Source organism: Coregonus lavaretus, assembly GCF_964263955.1.
Source record: "Coregonus lavaretus genome assembly, chromosome: 37".
In the NCBI taxonomy this organism is placed as follows: Eukaryota; Metazoa; Chordata; class Actinopteri; order Salmoniformes; family Salmonidae; genus Coregonus; species Coregonus lavaretus.
The window spans coordinates 34,979,761-34,998,897 of NC_140024.1; the positions used below are offsets into that span (position 1 = coordinate 34,979,761).

Below are 19,137 nucleotides of genomic sequence, written 5' to 3' on the forward strand. Positions count from 1 at the left end.
ATGGTGCACTACTTTTGACCAGGGCCTATATGGCTATATAAGGGTAAAGGGTGCCATGTGGGATACATCCCTAGGCCTACAGAAATCAGATGTACTCAAAACGCAAGCCACATCCGGTGTGATGTGTGATTGGAAGCATTTAAGTCAGCGATTCCATGAAATAGCCCCAAGTGTTCTGAGTGAAACATGTAACACCAGGTTGTTTACAGAGATGACATGATTCTCTTCAAACAACATTAGTGGATCATATTAGGTCATAGAGGGAAAATGAGGAGTGAACAAAAGATTCATTAACTTTCAACACGTGTGTGTGTGTGTGTGTGTGTGTGTGTGTGTGTGTGTGTGTGTGGTGTGTGTGTGTGTGTGTGTGTGTGTGAGAGAGAGAGAGAGAGCGTGTGTGTGTGTGTGTGTGTGTGTGTGTGTGTGTGTGTGTGTGTGTGTGTGTGAGAGAGAGAGAGAGAGCGTGTGTGTGCGTGCGTGCACGACCATCACATTGACCTATTCATCCCAGACAGATAGACCCATGAAGGGGAGAGGCAGAGTGCACCGCACCAGGGCAGGTGGAGAGAGGACAACTATCGTGAAATGAGTTGCAGCCCTTGATGTTTATTTAACTGTGGGTGGAAAGGTAGAGAAAACAGCCTTAGTTTCTATCAGTCTACGTCAGGACCTTCAGGGCGGTCTCCCTTGGTGGCCCTGTATATATGTCTGTACCTCTGTCTCTGAGCTAAACCTACAACACAACACCAGCAGAGAGAAACACTGATCTATTATCCTACTGTACCTCTGTCAGCTGACACAACTCTATTATTACAAGGATGCAGGCAGAGGAGTACAACCACAGAGGTAAGCTTGGCTTCTTCTTTATATAGTGTAGAGTAAAGCTTATACCATGTATTTAGATTGTAGGTAGTTATTGTAGCTAGGTAGATGGTTGGTATTGTAGGTAGGTAGATGGTTGGTATTGTAGGTAGGTATTGTAGGTAGGTAGATGGTTGGTATTGTAGGTAGGTAGATGGTTGGTATTGTAGGTAGGTAGATGGTTGGTATTGTAGGTAGTTATTGTAGGTGGTTGGTATTGTAGGTAGTTATTGTAGCTAGTTAGTGGTTGGTATTGTAGGTAGTTATTGTAGGTAGGTAAATGGTTGGTATTGTAGGTAGTTATTGTAGGTAGGTAAATGGTTGGTATTGTAGGTAGTTATTGTAGGTAGGTAAATGGTTGGTATTGTAGGTAGTTATTGTAGGTAGGTAGATGGTTGGTATTGTAGGTAGTTATTGTAGGTGGGTAGATGGTTGGTATTGTAGGTAGGTAGATGGTTGGTATTGTAGGTAGTTATTGTAGCTAGGTAGATGGTTGGTATTGTAGGTAGTTATTGTAGGTAGGTAGATGGTTGGTATTGTAGGTAGTTATTGTAGGTGGGTAGATGGTTGGTATTGTAGCTAGGTAGATGGTTGGTATTGTAGGTAGGTATTGTAGGTAGGTAGATGGTTGGTATTGTAGGTAGTTATTGTAGCTAGGTAGATGGTTGGTATTGTAGGTAGTTATTGTAGGTGGGTAGATGGTTGGTATTGTAGGTAGTTATTGTAGGTAGGTAGATGGTTGGTACTGTAGGTAGTTATTGTAGGTAGGTAGATGGTTGGTATTGTAGGTAGTTATTGTAGCTAGGTAGATGGTTGGTATTGTAGGTAGTTATTGTAGGTGGGTAGATGGTTGGTATTGTAGGTAGTTATTGTAGGTGGGTAGATGGTTGGTATTGTAGGTAGTTATTGTAGCTAGGTAGATGGTTGGTATTGTAGGTAGTTATTGTAGGTAGGGAGATGGTTGGTATTGTAGGTAGTTATTGTAGGTAGGTAGATGGTTGGTATTGTAGGTAGTTATTGTAGGTGGGTAGATGGTTGGTATTGTAGGTAGTTATTGTAGGTAGGTAGATGGTTGGTATTGTAGGTAGTTATTGTAGGTAGGTAGATGGTTGGTATTGTAGGTAGTTATTGTAGGTAGGTAGATGGTTGGTATTGTAGATAGTTATTGTAGGTGTTGTAATTGTTATTACTACCACAACTGCTACTAATATAGTGAGACAGGTGGGGTTTTATTTGCTTGTGGGTTAGAGAGCAGGTGTAGAGGGCGGCAGGTAGCCTAGCGGTTAAGAGCGTTGGGCCAGTAACTGAAAGGTCGCTGGATTGAATCCCCGAGCCGACTAGGTGAAATAATCTGTTGATGTGCCCTTGAGCAAGACACTTAACCCAAATTGCTCCTGTAAATTGCTCTGGATAAGAGTGTCTGCTAAATGACTAAAATGTAAATGAGTGGTAGGGTGGATCACCAGTCTCTCAAAAGGGATTGAAAGAGGGAGACAGCACAGTTAAAGCACAACTTTGACAGAAAGAGGGCTGGTTTCCTAGATTAGTCCTAGACTATAACACACTTTCTATGGGGAATCACCATTGAGAATGATTTTAGTCCAGGAGCAGCCTAATCTTAATTAATCTGTACCAGAGAGTGTAACGGTAACCTGTCTGTTGTGTTTTATACCCTGAAAAAGGCATCATGCCAAAACACAGTGATTTAAATAATCCGAAATCTATTTCCATTGATCTCAAACAGTGGCTGAACATGGTTTGTGATTGACATCCTATATAATATAATATGATATCTAATATTGTGTAATCTGACTGTTGTGTGTTATTCCTCGTCCAGGTAAGGAGATGGTGGATTACATCACTAGGTACCTGACCACCATCAGAGAGAGGAGGGTGACCCCGGGCCCTGAGGTGAAGCCTGGCTATATGAGAGAGCTGCTGCCAGACAGCGCCCCCACTGACCCGGAGGACTGGGACTGTATCTTCAGGGACATAGAGAAGGTCATCATGCCTGGGGTACGTTACGTTCACACATTACATGTCAAGGACCTCAATAGCCAAGTGACTATGAGACGTTACCAGGACCATTGTGGGTCAAACATTAATTGTTCACTGTATCACTGTAACTTGTTGTAAGGATATTGGTGTGTGTGTGTGTGTGCGTGTGTGTGTGTGTGTGTGTGTGTGTGTGTGTGTGTGTGCGTGCGTGTGTGTGTGCGTGTGTGTGTGTGTGTGTGTGGATGTGTGTGTGTGTGTGTGTGTGTGTGTGTGTGTGTGTGTGTGCATGTGTGTGTGTTGGTCAGGTGGTCCACTGGCAGAGCCCCCACATGCATGCGTACTACCCAGCCTTGACCTCCTGGCCCTCCATGTTAGGAGACATGCTGGCTGATGCCATTAACAACATCGGATTCACCTGGGTAATTATCTTATCACGTCAAACGTTATTTACACTTTGTGTGGAACTACACAAAATTAACTCACTTAATTATCCCCCTAAAGTTTTGGTTTAAAGACATGAATATCATGTTTTTTTAAAGATATTTCCAGGGAGCACATTAACTGTGACATGAAGTTTGTGAGTTTGTTTCCCACATGAGCCGTGGGTTACTTTGGATACAAGCATCTGCTACAGAAAACTCCTGGAGGAAATCCTATAGTAGTGTGATATTCTAATCTAATGATGAATTATTTATGATAGAATAACATGATGTTGTTGTGTCGTTTCCAGGCCTCCAGCCCGGCGTGTACAGAGCTGGAGATGAACGTGATGGACTGGTTGTGTAAAGCCCTGGGTCTTCCCTCCTTCTTCCTCCACCACCACCCAGACAGCACCGGGGGAGGCATACTGCAGGTAGGAAAGATACACCTGACCATACTCACCTTTACAATACCAACTAGACAGCACCGGAGGAGGCAGGTAGACATGTACTCTCACAGCACCACCTAGTGGTGAATGGGAATACCATCCTCTACGCTCCTCTCTGACCACCGTGAATTAGAGAACCCTGGTGTTTAATTTCACATGAACACAACATATTAACATATTCATCTTTCTCTCTTTCTTCCTCCCTCTCTCCCCTCATCCCTCTCTCCCATCATCCCTCTCTCCTCTCATAGCACAGTAAATAATTTCAATTTACCTCAATGTAATGCCTTTCTCTCTCCCTCCCTCTCTCCTCCCTTCCCCTCCTCCCTCCCTCCTCTCTCCCCGCATCCCTCTCTCCCCGCATCCCTCTCTCCTCCCTTTCTTCCCTCCCTCCCGCATCCCTCTCTCCCGCATCCCTCTCTCCTCCCTTCCTTCCCTCCCCTCTCTCCCGCATCCCTCTCTCCTCCCTTCCTTCCTCACCCCTCTCTCCCCGCATCCCTCTCTCCTCCCTTTCTTCCCTCCCTCCCTCCCCTCTCCCCGCATCCCTCTCTCCTCCATTTCTTCCCTCCCTCCCTCCCCTCTCCCCGCATCCCTCTCTCCCCGCATCCCTCTCTCCTCCCTTTCTTCCCTCCCTCCCTCCCCTCTCTCCCCGCATCCCTCTCTCCTCCCTTTCTTCCCTCCCTACCTCCCCTCTCCCTACCCCCCTCTCCCCCCGCATCCCTTTCTCCTCCCTTTCTTCTCTCCCTCCCTCCCCTCTCTCCCCGCATCCCTCTCTCCCCGTAACCCTCTTTCTTCCCTCCCTCCCTCCCCTCTCCCCGCATCCCTCTCTCCCGCATCCCTCTCTCCCCGCATCCCCCTCTCCCCGCATCCCTCTCTCCTCCCTTCCTTCCCTCCCTTCCTTCCCTCCCTCCCTCCCTCCCTCCCCTCTCTCCCCGCATCCCTCTCTCCCCGCATCCCTCTCTCCTCTCAGAGCACAGTGAGTGAGAGTAGTCTGGTAGCTCTGCTGGCTGCCAGGAAGGCCAGGATCCAGCAGCTGAAGAGGACAGAGGTGGCAGACAGAGACCTGGACGACTCAGTGGTCAACTCCAGACTGGTGGCCTATGCATCAGACCAGGTCAAGATGGGATGGGTTAGGGACCCACACACACACACACATATGCAACGTTTGCAAACATTTACTGTACGCATGCACCTGCACACGCACAAACAAACAGTGAGTACTGCATAATGAGAGATTGACTCTCCGTCTGTCTGTCCGTCTGTCTGTCTGTCTGTCTGCCCACCTATATGTCTGTCCGTCCGTCCGTCCGTTTGTCCGTCCATCTGTCTGTCTACTCTCGGCCTCCATCAGGCTCACTCCTCAGTGGAGAAGGCAGGTCAGATCTCCCTGGTGAAGATCAGGTTCCTCCCTACAGATGACCACTTCTCCCTGAGAGGAGACACTCTGAAACAGGCCATCCAGGAGGACAGGAGGAGAGGACTAGTACCTGTCATGGTAGGTCATGGTAGGGTATATTAGGGGGTGGTAGGTCATGGTAGGGTATATTAGGGAGTGGTAGGTCATGGTAGGGTATATTAGGGTATGGTAGGTCATGGTAGGGTATATTAGGAGGTGGTAGGTCATGGTAGGGTATATTAGGGGATGGTAGGTCATTGTAGGGTATACTAGGGGATGGTAGGTCATGGTAGGGTATATTAGGGAGTGGTAGGTCATGGTAGGGTATATTAGGGTATGGTAGGTCATGGTAGGGTATATTAGGAGGTGGTAGGTCATGGTAGGGTATATTAGGGGATGGTAGGTCATGGTAGGGTATATTAGGGAGTGGTAGGTCATGGTAGGGTATATTAGGGTATGGTAGGTCATGGTAGGGTATATTAGGGAGTGGTAGGTCATGGTAGAGTATATTAGTGTATGGTAGGTCATGGTAGGGTATATTAGGAGGTGGTAGGTCATGGTAGGGTATATTAGGGTATGGTAGGTCATGGTAGGGTATATTAGGGGATGGTAGGTCATTGTAGGGTATACTAGGGGATGGTAGGTCATGGTAGGGTATATTAGGGAGTGGTAGGTCATGGTAGAGTATATTAGTGTATGGTAGGTCATGGTAGGGTATATTAGGAGGTGGTAGGTCATGGTAGGGTATATTAGGGTATGGTAGGTCATGGTAGGGTATATTAGGGGATGGTAGGTCATTGTAGGGTATACTAGGGGATGGTAGGTCATGGTAGGGTATATTAGGGTATGGTAGGTCATGGTAGGGTATATTAGGGGATGGTAGGTCATTGTAGGGTATACTAGGGGATGGTAGGTCATGGTAGGGTATACTAGGGGATGGTAGGTCATGGTAGGGTATATAAGGGGTGGTAGGTCATGGTAGGGTATATTAGGGGGTGGTAGGTCATGGTAGAGTATATAATGGGGTGGTAGGTCATGGTAGAGTATATTAGTGTATGGTAGGTCATGATAGGGTATATAATGGGGTGGTAGGTTATGGTAGGGTATATTAGGGGGTGGTAGGTCATGGTAGAGTATATAAGAGGGTGGTAGGTCATGGTAGGGTATATTAGGAGACAGTAGGTCATGGTAGGGTATATTAGGGGGTGGTAGGTCATGGTAGGGTACATTACAGGGTGGTAGGTTATGGTAGGGTATATTAGGGGGTGGTAGGTCATGATAGGGTATATAATGGGGTGGTAGGTTATGGTAGGGTATATTAGGGGGTGGTAGGTCATGGTAGGGTATATTAGGGGGTGGTAGGTTATGGTAGGGTATATTAGGAGACAGTAGGTCATGGTAGGGTTCATAAGGGGGTGGTAGGTCATGGTAGGGTACATTACAGGGTGGTAGGTTATGGTAGGGTATATTAGGAGATATTAGGTCAATGTTAGGGTATATAAGGGGTTGGTAGGTCATTGTAGAGTATATAAGGGGGTGGTAGGTCATGGTAGGGTATATTAGGGGGTTGTAGGTCATGGTAGGGTATATTTGGGGGTGGTAGGTCATTCATGGTAGGAGACACTCTGAGACAGGAGGACAGGAGGACAGGAGGAGAGGAGGACAGGAAGACAGGAGGACAGGAGGACAGGAGGAGAGGACTGGTGGCTGTAAGGGTAGGGGACACAACATTAGAATGCTGTAATACTGAGATATTGTAAGGTTTTACTGACAGTAGAGCTCATAGGTTGTTTTAGCCTCCTAATTTGAATGACCTCTGAACGTGAACAGTTGTAACCAAGATTGTAACCAAGGCTGTAACCAAGGCTGTAACCAAACAAATGATCATGTTTGTTTGGTTGGTTGTTTCAGCTGTTTGCCACTCTGGGGACCACGGGGGTGTGTGCCTTTGACAACCTGTCAGAGCTGGGACCAGTGTGTACGTCTGCATCTCTAACCTCTCATTATTACACACACCTGTATGACACACAACATGCATGACACATAACATGTATGACATATAACATGTATGACATATTACCTATGTATGACCTTGGAGAATCTCAGGGTCCTGGGTCCATATTCATAAAGTGTCTCAGAGTAAAGAGCGCTGGTCTAGGATCAGTTTGACCTTTTAGATCATAATGAATAATATTTAATGAACAGGGGGGACCTGATCCGAGATCAGTACTCCAACTCTGAGACGTTACTCCCGCAAGGCTACTTTATACTTAGTCTGAGACGCTGTATGAATACAGATAAGGGTCGCAGGTTCAAGTTCCACTCGGACTCCCACCGCCCCCAGATTCTCTGCAAAACTTGTTTTGTATTCCTCCCCCTGCCTGGCCTAGGTGCAGAGGAAGGTCTGTGGCTGCATGTGGACGCGGCGTACGCTGGCTCAGCGTTCTTCTGCCCTGAGCTGAGAGGTCCTCTGGAGGGCATAGAGTACGCTGACTCCTTCGTGTTCAACCCCTCCAAATGGATGATGGTCCACTTCGACTGCACCGCCTTCTGGTGAGAGAGAGGGGAGGGAGAGAGGGAGGGAGGGAGGGAGGGAGGGAGGGAGTGAGGGAGGGAGGGAGGGAGGGAGGGAGGGAGGGAGGGAGGGAGGGAGGGAGGGAGAGAGAGAGGAAGGGGAGGGAGGGAGGGAGGGAGGGAGGAATATTTAAAATAATTTCTTAATTAATAAACATTATTTCAAAGACCGCCGAAAATCCGGTGTTTCTATGTCCAACGGTTTTGTTATATTGGGATGCAAACTCAAAATGTAATACATTTCAACTCTATATCTGACATGGTACAGGTGTCTTCTTTTTTTAAGCCCATAACCATGTGTGTGAGGTGTATACTTTTGTTCCAAAGACTACCAAGAATCACTCTGTGTGACCCTGATTTAGCCCACTGCAGTAAAAGGTTTTAAAAAGAGAGAGGGGGGTAGAGAGGAGCTATGACCACCCTTAAGGGCTTTCCAGACACGAAGCGGCGGTGGAGTTGCCCATTCATTTTCAATGGAGCTATCCAGGCAGAGCAATCAGCGGTGCTCGTGCACGTGAAAGCCGCTCAGCCGAGGCAGAGAAAATAGGAATCTGCCCTATTTTGGCGAACTCCGCTCCACTCAACCCTGTTGGGACCTGTACGGCGGTCCCAACAGGGTGAAGGACGAGCTGGGGACAGAGAGAGATAGTAACGTGTTGTTTTTCTACGGCGGTCCCAACAGGGTGAAGGACGAGCTGGGGACAGAGAGAGATAGTAACGTGTTGTTTGTCTACGGCGGTCCCAACAGGGTGAAGGACAAGCTGGGGACAGAGAGAGATAGTAACGTGTTGTTTTTCTACGGCGGTCCCAACAGGGTGAAGGACGAGCTGGGGACAGAGAGAGATAGTAACGTGTTGTTTTTCTACGGCGGTCCCAACAGGGTGAAGGACGAGCTGGGGACAGAGAGAGATAGTAACGTGTTGTTTTTCTATGGCGGTCCCAACAGGGTGAAGGACGAGCTGGGGACAGAGAGAGATAGTAACGTGTTGTTTTAATACGGCGGTCCCAACAGGGTGAAGGACGAGCTGGGGACAGAGAGAGATAGTAACGTGTTGTTTTTCTACGGCGGTCCCAACAGGGTGAAGGACGAGCTGGGGACAGAGAGAGATAGTAACGTGTTGTTTTTCTACGGCGGTCCCAACAGGGTGAAGGACGAGCTGGGGACAGAGAGAGATAGTAACGTGTTGTTTTAATACGGCGGTCCCAACAGGGTGAAGGACGAGCTGGGGACAGAGAGAGATAGTAACGTGTTGTTTTAATACGGCGGTCCCAACAGGGTGAAGGACGAGCTGGGGACAGAGAGAGATAGTAACGTGTTGTTTTTCTACGGCGGTCCTAACAGGGTGAAGGATGAGCTGGGGACAGAGAGAGATAGTAACGTGTTGTTTTTCTACGGCGGTCCCAACAGGGTGAAGGACGAGCTGGGGACAGAGAGAGATAGTAACGTGTTGTTTTTCTACGGCGGTCCTAACAGGGTGAAGGACGAGCTGGGGACAGAGAGAGATAGTAACGTGTTGTTTTTCTACGGCGGTCCTAACAGGGTGAAGGACGAGCTGGGGACAGAGAGAGATAGTAACGTGTTGTTTTTCTACGGCGGTCCTAACAGGGTGAAGGACGAGCTGGGGACAGAGAGAGATAGTAACGTGTTGTTTTTCTACGGCGGTCCCAACAGGGTGAAGGACGAGCTGGGGACAGAGAGAGATAGTAACGTGTTGTTTTTCTACGGCGGTCCTAACAGGGTGAAGGACGAGCTGGGGACAGAGAGAGATAGTAACGTGTTGTTTTTCTACGGCGGTCCTAACAGGGTGAAGGACGAGCTGGGGACAGAGAGAGATAGAAACGTGTTGTTTTTCTACGGCGGTCCTAACAGGGTGAAGGACGAGCTGGGGACAGAGAGAGATAGTAACGTGTTGTTTTTCTACGGCGGTCCCAACAGGGTGAAGGACGAGCTGGGGACAGAGAGAGATAGTAACGTGTTGTTTTTCTACGGCGGTCCCAACAGGGTGAAGGACAAGTACAAGCTCCAGCAGACTTTCAGTGTCGACCCCGTCTACCTCAGACACGAAAACTCAGACGAAGCCACCGACTTCATGGTACAAACCACCTACATTTGACATTTTAGTCATTTAGAAGACGCTCTTATAATAATATGCCATTTAGCAGACGCTTTTATCCAAAGCGACTTACAGTCATGTGTGCATACATTTTTACGTATGGGTGGTCCCGGGGATTGAACCCACTACCCTGGCGTTACAAGCGCCATGCTCTACCAATTGAGCTACAGTGGACCACTTATCCAGAGTGCATACATTTTCGTACTTTCTTCATGCTGGTTTCCCTTGGGAATCGAACCCACAACCCTGGCGTTGCAAGCTCTATCATCTATACCTACCTACCAACTTGCAGACTTTATTTTTGAACAGTTACTTCACGGTCCACACTACATACTGTTTTTCTACTCCTGCCTTTAAACACAGATCTGGGACCAGCTTTACCCAAGTCCTAGCATTAGCCACTGCCGGGAAAGCATGCAACTCTTGAAACGGATCTTGATCTTGATTTTGAAACTGATCTTGATCTTAATATTACTATAGATGTTAATGTTGATCCTGCTCCACTGTGTCTGTCAGCATTGGCAGATCCCCCTGAGTCGACGGTTCCGCTCTCTGAAGCTGTGGTTCGTGATGCGCTCCTTCGGACTGAAGAACCTTCAGGGACACATCAGACACGTATGTAACCTACCTACCTACCTACCTACCTACCTGCCTGCCTGCCTACCTGCCTGCCTGCCTGCCTGCCTGCCTGCCTGCCTGCCTGCCTGCCTGCCTGCCTGCCTGCCTGCCTGCCTGCCTGCCTGCCTGCCTGCCTGCCTGCCTGTCTGTCTGTCTGTCTGTCTGTCTGTCTGTCTGTCTGTCTGTCTGTCTGTCTGTCTGTCTGTCTCTGCCTGCCTGCCTGCCTGCCTGCCTGCCTGCCTGCCTGCCTGCCTGCCTGCCTGCCTGCCTGCCTGTCTGTCTGTCTGTCTGTCTGTCTGTCTGTCTGTCTCTGCCTGTCTGCCTGTATGTCTGTCTGTCTGTCTGTCTCTCTGTCTGCCTGCCTGCCTGTCTGTCTGCCTGCCTGTTTCTTTCTCCCTCTGTAATGTGAGATGCTGCATTCCAGTGACTGACCACTACTCTGTAATGTGAGATGCTGCATTCCAGTGACTGACCCCTGCTCTGTAATGTGAGATGCTGCATTCCAGTGACTGACCACTACTCTGTAATGTGAGATGCTGCATTCCAGTGACTGACCCCTGCTCTGTAATGTGAGATGCTGCATTCCAGTGACTGACCCCTACTCTGTAATGTGAGATGCTGCATTACAGTGACTGACCACTACTCTGTAATGTGAGATGCTGCATTCCAGTGACTGACCCCTGCTCTGTAATGTGAGATGCTGCATTCCAGTGACTGACCCCTGCTCTGTAATGTGAGATGCTGTATTACAGTGACTGACCACTACTCTGTAATGTGAGATGCTCCATTCCAGTGACTGACCCCTACTCTGTAATGTGAGATGCTCCATTCCAGTGACTGACCCCTGCTCTGTAATGTGAGATGCTGCATTCCAGTGACTGACCCCTGCTCTGTAATGTGAGATGCTGCATTACAGTGACTGACCACTACTCTGTAATGTGAGATGCTGCATTCCAGTGACTGACCCCTGCTCTGTAATGTGAGATGCTGCATTACAGTGACTGACCCCTGCTCTGTAATGTGAGATGCTGCATTCCAGTGACTGACCCCTGCTCTGTAATGTGAGATGCTGCATTACAGTGACTGACCCCTGCTCTGTAATGTGAGATGCTCCATTCCAGTGACTGACCCCTGCTCTGTAATGTGAGATGCTCCATTACAGTGACTGACCCCTGCTCTGTAATGTGAGATGCTGCATTCCAGTGACTGACCCCTGCTCTGTAATGTGAGATGCTGCATTCCAGTGACTGACCCCTGCTCTGTAATGTGAGATGCTGCATTCCAGTGACTGACCCCTACTCTGTAATGTGAGATGCTGCATTCCAGTGACTGACCCCTGCTCTGTAATGTGAGATGCTGCATTACAGTGACTGACCCCTGCTCTGTAATGTGAGATGCTGCATTCCAGTGACTGACCCCTGCTCTGTAATGTGAGATGCTGCATTACAGTGACTGACCCCTGCTCTGTAATGTGAGATGCTCCATTCCAGTGACTGACCACTACTCTGTAATGTGAGATGCTGCATTCCAGTGACTGACCCCTGCTCTGTAATGTGAGATGCTGCATTCCAGTGACTGAACCCTGCTCTGTAATGTGAGATGCTGCATTACAGTGACTGACCCCTGCTCTGTAATGTGAGATGCTGCATTCCAGTGACTGACCCCTGCTCTGTAATGTGAGATGCTGCATTCCAGTGACTGACCCCTGCTCTGTAATGTGAGATGCTGCATTACAGTGACTGACCCCTGCTCTGTAATGTGAGATGCTGCATTCCAGTGACTGACCCCTGCTCTGTAATGTGAGATGCTGCATTCCAGTGACTGACCCCTGCTCTGTAATGTGAGATGCTGCATTACAGTGACTGACCCCTGCTCTGTAATGTGAGATGCTCCATTCCAGTGACTGACCCCTGCTCTGTAATGTGAGATGCTGCATTCCAGTGACTGACCCCTGCTCTGTAATGTGAGATGCTCCATTCCAGTGACTGACCCCTACTCTGTAATGTGAGATGCTGCATTCCAGTGACTGAACCCTACTCTGTGTTTTCAGGGTGTAGAGATGGCACTGACCCCTGCTCTGTGTTTTCAGGGTGTAGAGATGGCTAAGCTACTGGAGTCCCTGGTTAGATGTGACCCTAACTTTGACCTGCCTGCTGAGAGACACCTTGGCTTGGTGGTGTTCTGTCTCAAGGTATGTGGCCTATACTTGTATTGTAAAGTTGTATTGTGTTGCATTGTATTGTATTGTGTTGTATTGTATTGTGTTGTGTTGTGTTGTGTTGTATTGTATTGTAAAGTTGTGTTGTGTTGTGTTCTGTTGTATTGTGTTGTGTTATATTGTGTTATTTTGTGTTGTGTTGTATTGTAAAGTTGTGTTGTGTTGTATTGTGTTGTGTTGTATTGTAAAGTTGTATTGTGTTGTGTTGCATTGTGTTGTGTTGTATTGTAAAGTTCTGTTGTGTTGTATTGTGTTGTGTCATATACTGTACATCTCCCATTGAGGAACATGTGAACAGGATTCACCATCCCACACAGAAAACAGTATAGAGATAGGTTTCTACAACATCCACATACAGTGAGGGAAGAAAGTATTTGATCCCCTGCTGATGTTGTACGTTTGCCCACTGACAAAGACATGATCAGTCTATAATTTTAATGGTAGGTTTATTTGAACAGTGAGAGACAGAATAACAACAAAAAAATCCAGAAAAATGCATGTCAAAAATGTTATGAATTGATTTGTATTTTAATGAGGGAAATAAGTATTTGACCCCTCTGCAAAACATGATTTAGTATTTGGTGGCAAAACCCTTGTTGGCAATCACAGAGGTCAGACGTTTCTTGTAGTTGGCCACCAGGTTTGCACACATCTCAGGAGGGATTTTGTTCCACTCCTCTTTGCAGATCTTCTCCAAGTCAGTAAGGTTTCGAGGCTGACATTTGGCAACTCTAACCTTCAGCTCCCTCCACAGATTTTCTATGGGATTAAGGTCTGGAGACTGGCTAGGCCACTCCAGGACCTTAATGTGCTTCTTCTTGAGCCACTCCTTTGTTGCCTTGGGCGTGTGTTTTGGGTCATTGTCATGCTGGAATACCCATCCACGACCCATTTTCAATGCCCTGGCTGAGGGAAGGAGGTTCTCACTCAAGATTTGACGGTACATAGCCCCGTCCATCGTCCCTTTGATGCTGTGAAGTTGTCCTGTCCCCTTAGCAGAAAAACACCCCCAAAGCATAATGTTTCCACCTCCATGTTTGACGGTGGGGATGGTGTTCTTGGGGTCATAGGCAGCATTCCTCCTCCTCCAAACACGGCGAGTTGAGTTGATGCCAAAGAGCTCGATTTTGGTCTCATCTGACCACAACACTTTCACCCAGTTCTCCTCTGAATCATTCAGATGTTCATTGGCAAACTTCAGACGGCCCTGTATATGTGCTTTCTTGGGCAGGGGGACCTTCCGGGCGCTGCAGGATTTCAGTCCTTCACGGCGTAGTGTGTTACCAATTGTTTTCTTGGTGACTATGGTCCCAGCTGCCTTGAGATCATTGACAAGATCCTCCCGTGTAGTTCTGGGCTGATTCATCACCGTTCTCATGATCATTGCAACTCCACAAGGTGAGATCTTGCATGGAGCCCCAGGCTGAGGGAGATTGACAGTTCTTTTGTGTTTCTTCCATTTGCGAATAATCGCACCAACTGTTGTCATCTTCTCACCAAGCTGCTTGGCGATGGTCTTGTAGCCCATTCCAGCCTTGTGTAGGTCTACAGTCTTGTCCCTGACATCCTTGGAGAGCTCTTTGGTCTTGGCCATGGTGGAGAGTTGGGAATCTGATTGATTGATTGCTTCTGTGGACAGGTGTTTTTTATACAGGTAACAAACTGAGATTAGGAGCACTCTCTTTAAGAGTGTGCTCCTAATCTCAGTTTGTTACCTGTATAAAAGACACCTGGGAGCCAGAAATCTTTCTGATTGAGAGGGGGTCAAATACTTATTTCCCTCATTAAAATGCAAATCGATTTATAACATTTTTGACATGCGTTTTTCGGGATTTTGTTGTTGTTATTCTGTCTCTCACTGTTCGAATAAACCTACCATTAAAATTATATACTGATCATTTCTTTGTCAGTGGGCAAACGTACAAAATCAGCAGGGGATCAAATACTTTCTTCCCTCACTGTAGCTGGTTCTTATGTCATGGTTACCTGTCAACATACTGTATAGTTCAGACGCCAGTCTATTGCTCTGAGCTGGATAATGATTGACAGGTTCTTCTTGTTCATGGCAATATACAGCTTAGAGATCAACCGCTATCACAGCCAGGAGTTCGAAGGTCAAAGGTCAGCCATTGTCTGTGTGAGCCTGTGAGGTAACAGGTATGTGTGTGACTCCTTCACGTGGAAAACCCAACTCTAAGGCTGGGATTCAATCTGATCACGCTCTTTCGACAATGCTCCATTTAAAGGTAATTTCCGATTGAGCCTACATATGCAGCGTTTACCGTGAATGAGGTCTCCGCTAATGTGGGAACATTGTCTCCAACCTGATTGGATTTAATCCTGGCCTAAGTATTGAACCCAACTCTAACCTGATTGGATTGAATCCTGGCAAAATAATTTAATCCAACTCTAACCTGATTGGATTGAATCCCGGCCTAAGTATTGAACCCAACTCCAACCTGGTTGGTTTGAATCCCGGCCTAAGTATTGAACACAACTCCAACATGATTGGATTGAATCCCGGCCTATGTATTGAACACAACTCCAACATGATTGGATTGAATCCCAGCCTAAGTATTGAACCCAACTCCAACCTGATTGAATTGAATCCTGGTCTAAGTATTGAGTCCAACTCCAACCTGACTAGATTGAATCCCGGCCTAAGTATTGAACCCAACTCTAAACATTCAACAGAAGTTAAGGGTGTATTCAAAACTCACCTTTTATTGACTTCTACAGAGTAAATCCATAGCAGAACAACGTTGAGTCCTGTTACCTTCCTCAGGCTACATTCAGGGAACCATTTTATTTTTTCCTTCCTTACACACTAAGTCTCAGGGTCTCTTGTCATTGTCGAAATGTCGAGAGGTTCTCGAGAGACAATAGTGTGTAAACTTGTGAAATTCTCACGTCTCGAGCGCTACCTCTGTAGGTCGCACATGACACTCACCCGACAGTTCCACCCGTCCAAGCAGGACGGTGTAAACAGAATTGTCTCGTTCAGCCCGACACTCCTACAGTATAAATGGTAATCACAGAGCAATGTTTTTAAATGTATAGACATTTTCCTAATATTTGAGACTTGTTTTATTGAGTTTTTAACTGAAATTGCAGTAACAGCCTGTTACATTCTGAAATTGTCGGAGTAGCTAACAGCTACACTGAGGCACATAGAACTATGGAAGCCCAACCCCCCGTCATCAAACATGTAAAATGGTTTGAGATAGTAGATCATACAAATAGGATATGTTTTTTCATTTGTAACAATGTGTGGAGATTTCAGAGGTTGCTCCACAGGTCCCAGAGTGTTGGGGGGGGGGGGGGGGGGGGGAATTGTTTTCCTGGGGCCCAGAGTTTTTCCTGATCTGGTAGGCTAACCTAACCAACTCAGGACCTTAGTTGTAGCGTATGACATAGCAATAAATCAGCTGTAAATAAATTTTAAAAAACGGTTTTGGGAGCAGATTATTTTTCTAATCAGGTCCAGTGATGTAGTGGTAAAGAAAATGGGTGGGTAAACTGATCGCCAGTCAGCTATCTGATCAATGTAAACTGATCGCCGGTCTGCTATTTGATCAATGTAAACTGATCGCCGGTCAGCTATCTGATCAATGTAAACTGATCGCCGGTCAGCTATCTGATCAATGTAAACTGATCGCCGGTCAGCTATCTGATCAATGTAAACTGATCGCCGGTCAGCTATCTGATCAATGTAAACTGATCGCCGGTCAGCTATCTGATCAATGTAAACTGATCGCCGGTCACAGTGAAAAAACGTAATGCTCCCTATACTTTTAATGCATTTTTCCGCAAAAGGTGGGTAAACTGTTGGGCAACTAAGGTAGACTGCATTTACTTGCCTGTTGTACCCTCCACTACACCACTGGTCAGGTCATGTGTTGTTTTACCTCCTGGAAAAACTCCTGGCCCGAGGTAGGATGAAAACATTAAAACCCTGTCAAACTGCAGAGACCTTGTACCTGTTCATATGGATTCTATTTGAAAACTAAACTAACAGGGGTGGTCCTTTACGCAGAAAAAGAGACAGCAACTGCGATTGGACAATAGAACTAACAGGGCGGAGCTTGCTGTATGCAGGGTTGCATCGTTAGGCCTTTGCATCTGTAATTAAAGGTATACTCATACAGTATGTCATCACTATTAATGTTGATTGATTAATTCCAGTCAATCATTTTGGATTAAAAAGGCCTAGGTAGCCTAGCAACATGAAGTCTGAATATAAACCAAATTTGATTACATTCACATTTTCTCAGAACACGAATAAATGGGCCTATTTTATGTTATACATACAGAGCTTATTTACATATTATGTCAATTTAAATATTGTCGCACTGCCTCTCCTTAAACTTCCGTCAATGAGAAAAGGGCCAAACACAGGTGTCCCTCAACTGTCAAATCTATCTCTCTCTGCCTCCCCCCTCTCTCTCTGTCCCCCCCCCCCCTCTCTCTCTGCCTCCCCCCCCCCTCTCTCTCTGCCCCCCCCCTCTCTCTCTGCCTCCCCCCCCCTCTCTCTCTGCCTTCCCCCTCTCTCTCTGCCTCCCCCCCCACCCCCTCTCTCTCTGTCTCACCCCCCCCCTCCCCTCTCTCTCTGTCCCCCCCTCTCTCTCTGTCTCACCCCCCCCTCTCTCTCTGTCCCCCCCTCTCTCTGTCCCCCCCTCCCTCCCCTCCCCTCTCTCTCTGTCCCCCCCCCCCCCCCCTCTCTCTCTGTCCCCCCCCCCCCCCCCCCCCTCTCTCTCTGTTTCAGAAAGGGAATGCCCTGACTCAGGAGTTGCTACAGCGACTGACGCGGTCCGGCACCATGTACCTTGTCCCCGCCGACATCGACAGGAAACGCATCATCCGCTTCACCGTGACGTCACAGCTGACCACCTCAGATGACATCATCAGGGACTGGAATATCATTCGCAAAATGGCCACCGACCTTCTGTCCGAGGAGGCCGAGAAACAGGCGGTCAGTAAAATGGAGGAGCAGCAGTCTCCAGTCAGAAGAACTGTTAAGAATCTGTCAGAGACACACAGTGACTCAGGGTATCACACAACGGCAGCAGCGGAGGGCTTGGCTGCCTCTCTCATGACTAGGGAACCAAACGAGATTGAAAAGGCCATCAGTGACACAGAAGATGAGCCACTGAAAACACCCAAAGAGCTAGAGGCCGGCCAGACACAGACCAGCCCCAGGACAGGACCCAGAGAGCTAGAGGCCGGCCAGACACAGACCAGCCCCAGGACAGGACCCAGAGAGCTAGAGGTCGGCCAGACACAGACCAGCCCCAGGACAGGACCCAGAGAGCTAGAGGTCGGCCAGACACAGACCAGCCCCAGGACAGGACCCAGAGAGCTAGAGGCTGGCCAGACGACCAGCCCCAGGACAGGACCCAGAGAGCTAGGGACCGGCCAGACACAGACCAGCCCCAGGACAGGACCCAGAGAGCTAGAGGCCGGCCAGACACAGACCAGCCCCAGGACAGGACCCAGAGAGCTAGAGGCCGGCCAGACACAGACCAGCCCCAGGACAGGACCCAGAGAGCTAGAGGCCGGCCAGACACAGACCAGCCCCAGGACAGGACCCAGAGAGCTAGAGGCCGGCCAGACGACCAGCCCCAGGACAGGACCCAGAGAGCTAGGGACCGGCCAGACACAGACCAGCCCCAGAAAAGGACCCAGAGAGCTAGGGACCGGCCAGTTCCAGACCAGCCAGGACCCAGAGACAGGAGCCAGAGAGCTAGGGACCGGCCAGTTCCAGACCAGCCAGGACCCAGAGACAGGACCCAGAGAGCTAGGGACCGGCCAGTTCCAGACCAGCCAGGACCCAGAGACAGGAGCCAGAGACTGCCCTGAGGAGATCCCCTGTCCTCCTGCCTTCAGAGTTCAGAGGGTCCAACCACAGTTCTGGATGGATAAAGCAAAGGGCGGGTCTGAGAACAGGCCGAGGAGGACAGTACGCTCTCTGAGCTGCAGCAGTGAGCCCTTACCTGGCCCCATTGGGCCCCTGTTTGGCCATAACACTGACCCCCTCGCTAAGCCTCTCTCTAGCTCTATCACTGACTCCCAGCCTGGACAGAAAGACCCAGACCTCATCCACCCCCTAAAGGACACCCAGCTCAGGCCTCTCTCCTCCAGCCCCAGCACCTCAGGCCTCTTTCAGATCCCAGAGAGGCCTTCTCCAACCAGTTCGAACCAGCGGGTCCTGAGGAAGCTCACCAAGTTCTACAGCTTGCCCAGTTTCTGCCACCTGTGGGTGCAGTGTGGGCGCTACCAGGCGTGCTGCCCTGTCAGGGGACTTCAGATTGCCCCAAAGCCCTGGTCCTCCTCTGGGTGTAGGAGACTCAGCTGTTGGTCTTGTTCCTCTGTGACTAAAGCAGCTGCCACTAACTTTCCTGCTCTACTGTAGCCAGGGCTAGCTCCTGGGTTGTATTCATTAGGCCACACCGTAGCAAAATGTTTTGCAATGGAAAATGAAAATGAATGT

At 48.4% G+C, this 19,137-nt stretch overlaps 1 protein-coding gene across 1 annotated transcript; it reads left to right on the forward strand.

Annotated features, from left to right (window-relative positions):
* Nucleotides 1-382: 382 nt before the first annotated feature.
* On the forward strand, nt 383-19,059 carry LOC311111769 (tyrosine decarboxylase-like; the record flags this gene model as incomplete). Its single annotated transcript, XM_084154592.1, has 12 exons — nt 383-846; nt 2,699-2,877; nt 3,165-3,278; nt 3,590-3,712; nt 4,698-4,841; nt 5,079-5,222; nt 7,035-7,101; nt 7,514-7,676; nt 9,700-9,790; nt 10,328-10,426; nt 12,519-12,620; nt 17,413-19,059. Exons 1-12 carry the CDS (start codon nt 819-821, stop codon nt 19,057-19,059), a joined length of 2,901 nt encoding a protein of 966 aa, XP_084010718.1. The 5' UTR covers nt 383-818.
* Between the last annotated feature and the right edge of the window lie 78 nt (nt 19,060-19,137).